Here is a 10,721-nt window from a genome sequence, read left to right as displayed (position 1 = left end):
AGCACCTGCCTGGCAGGGCTCCAGGACTATGGGCAGGGGTTGCGAGACCTCTCGTGTCGTTTCCTCGGGGGGTTCCTGCACTGGCCCAGTCCTGTCCCTGCAGGGGTGACTGGCCTTCCAATTTACAAGTCCCTGGGTTGAGTGGAGCCCCACCTGGCCCTGGTGCAGGGGTGGCACGTGGATACTCCTTTGTGGAAACCACCTGAGATCCTGGGCGTGGGCTTTGGCCAGGACTGGATGGGGACTGGGCCATCTCCTGGGGAGAGAGGTCTTAAGTGCAGGGAACAGGTCAGTGGGATATTTGGTGACCTGGTGGCACCAGGTTGCTGATCCTGCTATGTCTTGGCCCCTTGTGTAGTGGGGCTCTGGGCCTGGGTCTAGTCAGTGGGTCAGGTAACATCACTGGGGACCGAAGCATGTAATCCTGGAGTGAGAGCTGGAACAAAAGCACAGCACTGTCCAGTTGGCCTGAACCTGGGGACGATCTTGGGGGGCCAATTCTGGATGCCGCCCTGTGTAAACTCAGTGGCTGCACTGCTTCCACTGTGTACAGCTCGACTGTCCTTCGTGGTGAGAGAGTGGAGTCCCCGACCTGTTCCTCTTCCGAGCCCCACCTGTCCCACCCGTCCATTACACTTGTGCCAGTCGCCACTGAAGCCCATGTCTCGATCCTCTGAGACCAAACTTGCCCCCACCACTCATCTCTTCCTTTACTCTGGTTTGGGACAGGGGACCACCGAGAAAGGCCCAGAGTGAGGGTGGTGACAAGTAGTCTCCTTTGCTTTGGTATCTGAGGGTCCAGTGGGGGGTGGGGGGGCTCAGAGGCCTGGTCAAGAGGCTGGGAAGGTTGGGGGCGGCCTGCCATTGGTCCTCAGACCTCCGGGGCTGCAGGGCAAACCCAGGGTGGCCAGGAATGGCTGGAGTGTGGGAAGACCCTCGGTGCCATCCAGCATGCCCTGCCTCTGCCAGGGGCCCGTTTCGGAGGACAGGCTGTAACCAGCTCCTGACTCCACCCAAGAAGCTGGGCAGATACGAAGGACAAACAGCCCAGGAGGTCGTTTTTAGAGTGGAAGTTTAATGGGACAATCACAGTGACCCGTTGCAACGGTCCCCTGGCTGGCCCAGCTCTGACCACAGGGTCCCCGGGCCTGTCCCAGCATGGTGGGCCTAAAAGAGCACCAACGCCACCAGCCCCTTCCCCTGGGGTCCTGTGGCAGTGGCCCCGGGGCGCCCTAAGGTAGGCATCTTGTCCCACTCCCCTTGGGGCCCGGGACCCCGTTTTCCCTGAGGGGCTAAGGCTTTCCCCAGGGACATCCACCCATTCCTTAGTGTCCTCTGCCCCACACAGAGGGCACGTCTGCATCCTTATCCCTCTGCCAGGGGCCGACCGAGGCTGCCAAGCCCGGGGCAGAGTGCAGAGCTCTGCGAGGAGGAGGCAGGCTGTGGGGACAGCGCAGCCCAGGCCTGGCAGACATAAGGCACAGTGTGGCGGTTGCCATGGGACTGCGGGGCTGTCACCCCAGGGGCAGCGCCCGGCAGTCAGTGTTGAGACAGGAGGGCGTGGTGAGGGCTGGCTACTCTGGGGCCTGCAGTGCAAGAGAGCTGAGGGGACAAGGTCCACGGGCCTCGACCAGCTCCCACGCGGCCCCTGGGAGAGCCCACAGGAGGGATGCATGGGTCCCGGCAGGACGTGTGGCCAGAGCCCACGTGCAGTCCGGCAGGCCTGGGCCACAGAAGGCACAATGGTGGTGTCTGGGAGGGCAGGGCTAGGCAGACACGTTGACGTCCCTGAGAGAGATGGCGCTGCTGGGGGTCTCGTCGCCGAGCAGCAGGGCTGGCGTGCCTGCGTCTGCCTCTGCCCGGGCACCGCCCTGCTCTGCGCTGGGCTCGGCACCAGGGCCCAGGCCCTGGGACAGGATCTGCTGGATGGCCCTGCGCAGGTTTGGGTGCAGTCGGCCCTGCGTCTGGCAGAAGACCTCCAGGGCGAAGGACTTGAGTGCGCCGGTGCAGAGGTCTTCGTAGAGCGGGATGGTGTACATGCGGGACATCTGTGGGCGGGCAGGGCGGGGTGCCCGTCACCCCAGCTGCTCCGGTGCTCGGGCTGGGTGGGGTGACTGATGGGGAGGGCGCAGAGGCCGGGGGCCTGGGGCCTGGGACCCTTGGGCCCCGAGAGCTCAAATGCCCCCATGCCCAGGGCGCGTGGGCCTAGACCTCCAGACACGGCCTCGCCGAGGACTGGCGGGGCCTGGGCTCTTCCCCGGGGGCACACCCCCCCACTGCCAGCCCTGAGGCCAGGTCTCCCCGCCCCGATCCCCGGGATGCCCAGTCGGGCAGCAGACTGGAGGGTGAGGCGGGCCATGCTGGCTGCACCTGGCTCTCCAGAAAGCGCCGGACGCGGTGCAGGTCAGGGTAGTAGTCGTTCCGGACCACAATCTGCAGCCAGCGGATGCGGATCTCGGCGTTCATGGAGTCCAGCAGGGACGAGTAGCACTTGGACAGGCTGGTCACCACCTCTGTGGGGCCGCAGGCGGGTCAGGGCCAGCAGGCACACCCTCCCCAGCCACCCGGCTGCCATGGCACCCACCCTGGGGCAGCGGAGACCCGTCCAGGAGCCGGTCCAGAAAGAGCGCTGTCTGGAAGGTCCTCCACTTGGAGATGTCAATGGTGCTGGCCGAGGCGGCCGCCTCGTCCAGGGGCTCCGCAGTCCACAGCTGGAAGAGGGCCTCCACGGGCCGGGTCAGGCTGGACCCCTGAGACAAGTCTGGCTCGGCCAGTGGCGGGCCCGTGGCATTCAGCCAGCGCTCAAACTCCAGCCCTGCAGGGAGGTGCCATCCTGGGTCCCCATGGGGTTGGGGAGGGGCCACCCAAGCAGGCCTGCCCAGGTGATGCCAGACCCCGAGGATGTCCCTGGGCATGACTGTTCCAGGATCCAGGAGCCCCTAGGTCAGGGCCAGTTTGGGGAGGCTGGGGTCAGCCTCTGCCACTTCAAGCCACTGGGGTGGCTTCTGTGAGGGACACAGGGAGGCCGGCTTCACTTGGTGGCTGAGGGACCCCAAACCCCTCCACACTTCTCCTGGATACAAGACAATGAGGCACTTTAAGCCCAAACTCAGTGCTGGTAGGTGGGGCGGGGCTCTGCTTTAAGCTCTGGCACTGGGCAGCTATGGGGCAGGCTCTACCCATCCCTACCCCACCAACCCTTGGTGCACTTACCAAACCTAAAACAGGGTCACCACACCGAGCCCGCCTAGCCACACCTCATTGCCCTCCAGCAAATCGTGGCCTCTCCTACATGTCAGACCCCTCCAGTCTCTCCTTTGGCCCCCAAGCTTGCCCTTGGAACCCCAAGGACACTGTCATGGGTGTCACACAAGCAGGCCAGCGGGCTTCACCCAGCTCTGAGGCAAACTTCCCTCCACCCTGCCAACCCTGCCCCAGGCCCTTTGCACACAGTTTGCATGGCCCCCTTCCTGGGACTGCCTAACTAGGTCAGCTTGGCCTAAGGGCCACCCCTTCCTGGAAGCCCCCTGGGCCCCATCAGGCTGGGACACACCCCCTCCGCTGCCATGGCCTCCCGTCCCGAGGCCCACACCGTCCAGCTACAGCCGAAGGAAGGAGGGATGAACCCAGGAGGCCTTCTCCGAGCAGAGGTGGCTTCTTGTGCAGTAAGACCCCCACCGTCACCCCACAGCCCGCGGCTGGCCCAGATGTGTGGCGGGCGCAGCCTCACCTGCCCGGCAGTGCACACTCTGCTCCTTCAGCTCCGGGAAGAAGCTCAGGAAGGAGTCCAGCAGGTCCTGGGCCACCACACTGGTGAACTTGTACTTGTCCACGTAGGCCTGTGAGGGGGAGAGGGCTCAGGGGGCCTGGCGGGGGCCGGGGCGGGAGGGGCAGGGCCTGTCCGGGAGGGGCTGCTCACGCGCAGGAAGCTGTCGAAGCGCTGGGGGTCCCCACAGAGCTGGGACAGGTAGTAGACGAAGCAGTAGCCCTTCTCGTAGGTGAACAGGTTCATCAGGTGGCTCGGGTTCACCCCTGAAACAACACCTGGCTTTAGGCGGTGCCCCACCTCCTGTGTCCTGGGGCACGGGGTGGGGGTGGTCAGGCGAGAGGAACGGAAGGGCCAGAGGCCGCCGTCCCTTACACATCCAGACGCCCTGGCAGTGCAGTGATGTGGCCTGTCCTGCCCGAGGGTCCACCCACCACAGTGACAGGTGCTCAGAGCCCATGAGAGGGAGCCTAGGGGAGGCCGTCCTGGGGCAGGGGGCACCTGGCCTGGCCTTTGCCAGGATCCAGCTGGTGGGAACAGAGGAGACCCTCAGGGTCGGGAGGCACCTGGCTCCAGCTTGACCTGCAGCTTGCTGACCGGGCTGTCCTCCCCCAGGAGCTTCATCTGCCTGTGCAGGGCGTCCAGGCGGAAGGCCGTTTCCAGACAGGTGAAGGCAGCACCTGGACGGGGCGGGGAGGCAGGGGAGGCGGGAGGGCCAGGGGGCAGCCTGAGCACCCAGGGCAGCGACGTGGCGGTCCCTGCCTTGAGCCTTGTGGGGCTGACCCAAGGCCACCTTGCTGGACACGTGCACATTAGAGGGCCTGCACCCTGGGGCCTGGGCTGGGCTCAGCACCCCTGACACCGTGCCCGGGATGGCCCTGGAGGTGCCAGCGTGCACAAGGCCATGGTGGCGCTCCCACCTCCCCTCCCCCGGCCCGCTGCAGGCAATACCATAGGTCTCGGTGGTGATGCGGCGCTGGGCATAGGTGGCCAGGCCCTCACTCAGCCACATCTCCTCCCACGTGGCGTTAGTGACAGCATTGCCAAACCAGCTGTGGGCCACCTCATGAATGACATCGATGACCAGGAACTCGTCACTCTCCAGGATGGAGGAGATGATGAAGGTGAGGCAGGGGTTCTCCATGGCCACGATGGGGAAGGAGGGGGGCAGGAAGACGATGTCATACCTGCCCCAGGAGGGAGGGATGATGGGCACGTGACCATGACGGCCATGGGCCTGGGTGGTGAGAGTCACTTCCTCCCCAGGAGGTCAGACGAGGGGCCCGTTGTTCCCAGGGAGGATGGCGACTTGCCCTCTGACCCCTCATGGCCGGCCAGGGCTCCCAGGTGCCCCAGGACATACCTGCCCCACATATACGGCCCGTACAGCCGCTCGGCTGCACTCAGCCACTGCTCCACGACACCCGACAGCTTGCTGGTGGCTGTGGGCAGGAGGCATGGCTCAGCCCACACACGGCTCCTGTCACGGGGCGGAGAAGGTGGGCTAAGGCTCCCCTGCCCCACTCACCCACCAGGCCCGCCCTCAGCTTCTAGGCTCAAATACCACCCAAGCCTTGTCTGGCCCTGCAGGCCTGGCCCATGCCTGCCACGCCACCTCAGTGGACAGCCGCAGGCAGGCCCTTCTGTAGCAGGGGCAGAGCCACATGCTCAGGGGCCGCTTGGTTCCTTTCGTCTTTATTGGAAGGAACCTGCCTGCGTGGGCTTCAGGGAGCGTCAGGCTGCGGTGTGTCCCTGGCAGGGGGCCGGGCTGGAAGAGGGCACAGCTGGGGCTGCCGGGTCTGGGGCATGTGGGAGAGGAGCCTGGCAGGGCCGGCACTGGGCCATGGCAATAAGGTAGGGGCAGGCCTGGTCCCCAGTGTGGGGTCTGACACAGGCCGCATGCCCTGACTGGGGCGGCATCTCCCCGAGGCCCGAGCCCCAGGTGGCGGCAGCAGGAGGCCCTGGCAGTGGCTGTACCTGGGGCCGATGTCTGCCGGCTGCAGGTCCCCGGCCACCAGGGCCACGAGGTAGGCGGGCACAGGGTGCTCCATGTGGAATCGGTAGACACCCTCCTCCTCCACGTAGGTGCTCTGTGTGGCACTCATCAGCACCTGGACCCCCGCTGGGGCCTGCATGTGGGGAGTCACTGCCCATCAGGGTCCCCATGTCCTTGATGGGGAACCCCACACCACCACTGGGAAGCCCCACATACTGACAGGGCACCCCACATCCCCAGTGGAAAACCCTACAATCCAGGTCCAAACACCCCATATTTGTGATAAGGAACCCCCACATTCCCTAACAGGGCACCCCACAACTGAGGTTAGGGAGCCTTGTGTCCTTGATGGGAACCCCAAGCCCCGTTAGGGGACCCCATTTCCATGATAGGGCACCCGACATTCCTGTTGGGGAGCCCCACACCTGTCAGGGAACCTCTCACCCCCATCAGGACCCCCAGACTGCAAACCTTTTGCGCCCTGGGGGGCTGCCACCCTCAGGCCCAGGAGCCCTGGCCCCCACCATGGGACTGGCCATTCTGTCTGAGCCCCCCATTCTCAGGGGCCTACTGCTGACTCCAGCACCAGGACCCCGACTGTCAAGGGGCCCCCTCCCTGCAGAGCAGCACGTCCCCCACAGTGAGGCCCTAGGTCAGTCCCCCCTTAGGTCAGCGGCCCCACTGGGGCTGGGCCACGGCTGGCGGGTGGGCGCTGGGCACTGACCTTGACGACAGCCGAGTAGGTGCACTTGACAGCCGGCGTGTCGAAGCAGGGGAAGAAGGAGCGGTTGCAGACGGAGTGGCCTTGGGTGAAGACGAAGGGCTTGGCACTGCCATAGGTCAGCTCGGGGTCCAGCCACCAGATCTGCAGGCAGGCAGACGCCCTCCCCATCTCAGTGGGCAGAGCAGGCCACCCTCATGTCCCCAGTGAGGCTGGGGCACCCGAAGGGGGCCCTGTCCCACAGAGCAGCCCGTGGGGACGCCAGGACACCCTGAGCTGGGCAAGTGTCCTGGGGAGGGCAAGGCCTTCAGAAATAGGCCCAAACCCACTGTCCTGCTCTAGCTTCTAGGCCCAAAGCCTCTGGGGGTGGCAGCTGGAGAGGAAGGGTGTAAGGGACCCAGAGGCAACGGCCTGACTAGGCCCATCCAGGGCCACAGCCGCTCCCGGTCGCCAGTGCTGACGCACCCGCCTTGGGCAGGCAGGGCAGCTGCGGTATGTCGACAGGGCCAGCCCCCACTCCAGGCAGGAGGCCATGTAGCCAGGAGCCAGCCTAGGGAGTCTCCCAGCCCATGCCCCTCATCCCAGCCTCCAAAGGGAAACTGAGGCACAGCCAGAACACGAGTCCATGTTCTCACAGGCTGACAGCAAATGTGGTCTCGGCCAGGAACATGGAAATGGGGACCAGAGCTTCCTGATGACCCCCAGACGAGCATGCACGCCAAGCCCAGGGCCACCCCAGAAATGGGGCCAGCCTCGCCAGGAGGGATCCCTACAGGGAGATGGGCTCTGGGCCTGGGATGGTGGCACTTGGAAAGGACAGGCTGGATGGAAGCAGCCATGGGGAGGGCCAATGGGGCCCGTGCCTGGAGCACTGGACAGACCCCACAGTGGCTGCCAGCACCCAGCTGCCCACCGCCATGAGGGTCTGCCTCCCCTGCAGACCCCAGACCCAGGAGGGGCTGCCTGTCCCACCGGCCCTGGACCTGGCAGGGCTGCCCATCCTGTTGTTCCTGCAGACCTGCCAGTGTTCGCCAGCTTTTTCAGAGCTGGCTTTTAGCTGCTATGTCTGTACCCTTATCATGGGGAGCAAGCAGCGAGTGACATCTTCCTTTCCTGCTAATCCCTGGGGCTGCCCCACATGTTTAGAAGGCCTGTCTGGGGAGCATGTTCAAAAATGCAGACCACTGGGCCCCGCCCCAGAAGATTCCTGGCTGTGACCCAGGAATCTGCATTAAGGAGACACCCCCCCCCCGCCCGTCCCCTCACCCATATGCCCACTATAGACACTGCTGCTGGTGGTCCTTTGCCCACCAGGGGACAGGCCCCCATGGTCCCCCATATTTCCTTCAAGTCCCCCACCTCAGCCTCTCATAGACCTACCCCTCTCCCCCATGGCCCTCCTGAGGCTCTACCCAGCTCAGGCCTGTCCCCACTGCCCAGGTCCACCTCTGAGTCCAGCCTGCACTGCTCACCCCTCAGCCTCGCACAGACCACTGGGGTCCACAGTCCGCCCTGGGAGCAAGGCCCCCCAGGCAGGCAGGACCCCGCACTAGAGGTGGACCACCAACTCATCCGGGAGCACAGGGTGCAGGGAGCAGGGGTGCAGCTGTTGATGGGCTGGTGGAGAAGGACCAGGCCTAAGGGCTCCAGACCAAAGGGCAGCGAGAAAGCTGTTTCTGCTGGTGGGTGGGGCTCAGGAACAGGGTGCAAGGAGCACGGGCCCCAGAGTCTGCAGCGCCCCAAGCTGCGTCTGGCAGTGTGGGGACCTGCTGGCAGGGCGTCCCAGGTAGCTGCATCCTCACCGGCACAGGGACAGGCTTCGGGATTGAGGCCCCAAGCCCCGTGCTGTTCCTGTGTGACGGTGGGCGCCTGAGGTCGACACCACTCTGTCCTCCGCAAGCCCCCCAGCCCCAGAGCCGCCTGGTCTGGGGAGACCAGGCCATCCCTCCCTGCCCCAAAGTAGGCTACCAAAAACCCAGGGACAACAGCCACCCTTGCTGGCCGGGCCCCACCCCCAGTGGCCTGTCGAGGGCCCTGGTTCTACCAGTCTGCGAGCCCCGGTCTTAGGGGGACCAGACATGTGGGCTCCAGGTCACACATCAAGGTCGGAGGTGCACAGCCCTGCCTTCTCATGCAGTGAGGGAGGCACATCTACCTGACCCCACGACCTGAGCTGGCAGCAGGGGCCAGCCCAGTGGGCCAGTAGCCCACCCGTCCATGGGAGTGCAGGGAAGGAGGGGAGGTGGCAGGGCCTGCTCAGTGCTCCTGGGAATCGTGCCGGAAGCCCACAGGTATGCCTGGTCTGTGCTCTTCCCGTCCAGATGTCACGGTGGCTTCTGGCCCAGGTCTTCAGCACCACCGGCCCATCACCCTGCCCATATGCATGCCACAGTGACAGACAGAACCTCCCGGGGCCTCCCAGAGCTGTGTGCACCTTGTGTGTGTGTATGGGGGGCCAGGGAAAGGAGGGTCACAGGTGTGCTGTCCACACGGGAGCCCAGGGCCATCTAGTTTTTCTGGCAGAGCCTCTGGGGCAGTGGGAGCTCTGTGCCCAAAGTCCCACAGAGCTTATGTGTGTCTGTTGGGGACATGAGACCACTGAGTCACAGCATCCTGCCAGTCCTCGCCCCGGAGGCCTAAAGCATTAGAGCCAACCTAGCCCTCTGCCTCCTGCGCTGGCAGGTCTGTCCTTCATGCCACCTCCAGAGAACAGACCTGTGCCCACAAGTCCTCGGGAGGCCCAGGTTATACGGAGGCCCTTCCACATCTGACACCCCTGGCCTGCCCCTCAGTGCCAGGCTGCAGCAGATGAAAGGCCTGGCAAGTGCCTTCCACAAGCTGCCCTTGTCCCCTGCACATCTGAAAGGAGAGGCCTCCTCCCTTGGTGGCATGCTGTTCCCTGGCCCCACAACCCACTGGGCCACCACCTGGGCTCTCACTCTGCCCAAGGCTCCTAAAGGTTCCCCAGGCACCAACTAGGAATCACTGAGGGCACCTGGACAGGACTCCAGGACGAGGCTGGCTCCGCCTCTCTGCAGGTGCCCAGGCGAACAGCCCTATCAATGTCCCCTAGCCTGCAGCGCAGGAAGAGGCTGCATAGAGACCTGGCGCCCACCCTGGCGCGACTCACGGCGGGGGCGTCGGTCGAAGTGTAGCGCAGGATGACTTGGAAGGGCTGGTGCGCCTGCAGGTCCGGCGGCAGCGTGACGGTGAGCGAGGAGCCGTAGTCCGTGAACGGGTCCACCCTGAAGGCCAGTGGACAGTAGGCAGGCTCGGCGCTGGGCGCCTCGGGAAAGGCGGGAAGCGGGGGCGGGGGCGCGGGCCCGGGGGCGGCGAAGGCGAAGGCGCAGGGCGGCTCGGCGGCGGCGGGGGCGCGGCGGAAGGCGGCCGAGTGCAGGCGCAGGGCCGGGTGCGTGTCGAGCACGAGCGCGCGGGGCGCGGGCCGCAGCGCGCACAGCTCGAGCACCAGGCAGCCGGCCAGCTCGCGCGCCTCGGGCCGCAGCTCCAGGCCCAGCTGCAGGTGGCGAAGGCGGAAGAGCTGCGCGCTGGAGGCCGAGGCCACGTCCAGGGCGGGCGGCGGCTCGGGCGGCGGGCGGGCGGGCGCGGCCTCGGCGCCGGGCGCCTTGCGGCAGCAGCACTGCGCCGCCATGCCGCCGCGCTAGGTGAAATCCATGGGCGGCGCCGCGCCGGGCCGCGGGGAGCCGGCGAGGGGTGCCGGGCAGCGGCGGCGGCGGCGGCGGGGCGCGGGCACAACAGGAAGTCGCGCCGGGAGCCGCCCGGCCCGGCCCCGCGCGGTGCGCCGCCCCGCTCGGGCTCCGCTCGGCTGCCGCCGGGGGCGCTGTGCGCGGGGGACCGGGGGCCGGGGGCGCTGTGCGCGGGGGACTGGGAGCTGGGGACGCTGTGCGCGGGGACACTGGGAGTCCGGGACAGTGTGCTCAGGGGACTAGGAGCCGGGAACTCTGTGCGCGGGGCTGGGGTTGCTGTGCACAGGTGGCCGGAGCGCTTGCGCGGGGCGGGATGGGGAGCAGGTCGCCCGGGCACTGTGCACGGGGTTTGGGATTGGTGAGGACAGCGAGCCGCGAGCGCTGTGCTCGGGAACCCGAGGCGAGGTGAGGGCCGGGGGGCGTTGTGCGCGGGGACCGGGGCGCACGGGAGCCTTGTTGCGACAGGCGGCCGCACGGCCTCCCCGCCCTGCGCGCTTCCCACCTGGCCTGCAACTTGGAGATCCCGCGAGGCCG

At 66.3% G+C, this 10,721-nt stretch overlaps 2 protein-coding genes across 3 annotated transcripts in view; one reads left to right on the top strand and one right to left on the bottom strand.

Moving 5' to 3' along the window:
• Nucleotides 1-1,055: 1,055 nt before the first annotated feature.
• On the bottom strand, nucleotides 1,056-10,288 carry RNPEPL1 (arginyl aminopeptidase like 1). The gene is made up of 11 exons (XM_019711650.3): nucleotides 9,614-10,288; nucleotides 6,487-6,627; nucleotides 5,744-5,895; nucleotides 5,130-5,246; nucleotides 4,718-4,953; nucleotides 4,333-4,446; nucleotides 3,920-4,032; nucleotides 3,731-3,839; nucleotides 2,585-2,815; nucleotides 2,371-2,513; nucleotides 1,056-2,048 (listed from the first exon to the last, which is right to left on the bottom strand). The coding sequence occupies exons 1-11, from the start codon at nucleotides 10,130-10,132 to the stop codon at nucleotides 1,767-1,769; spliced, it is 2,157 nt and encodes a 718-aa protein (XP_019567209.2). The 5' UTR covers nucleotides 10,133-10,288; the 3' UTR covers nucleotides 1,056-1,766.
• The window catches only part of ANKMY1 (ankyrin repeat and MYND domain containing 1), a 50,113-nt gene continuing 48,944 nt past the window's right edge, over nucleotides 9,553-10,721 (top strand). Inside the window, exon 1 of one of the 2 annotated variants that reach the window (XM_074316080.2) lies at nucleotides 9,553-9,692. Coding sequence is in view for 1 of the 2 variants with exons in the window: in XM_074316110.2 (XP_074172211.2) it covers nucleotides 9,645-9,692 (48 nt within the window). In the remaining variant the exon portion in view is untranslated. The remainder of the gene's footprint in view (nucleotides 9,693-10,721) is intronic. The other variant, XM_074316110.2, reaches the window with a different exon arrangement.

This window comes from Rhinolophus sinicus, chromosome 17, assembly GCF_057876585.1.
Source record: "Rhinolophus sinicus isolate RSI-liver-muscle chromosome 17, RSI-T2T, whole genome shotgun sequence".
Classification (NCBI taxonomy): Eukaryota; Metazoa; Chordata; class Mammalia; order Chiroptera; family Rhinolophidae; genus Rhinolophus; species Rhinolophus sinicus.
The sequence above is the reverse complement of the archived record's forward strand: the minus strand, read 5'-3'. Positions and strand labels throughout refer to the sequence as shown.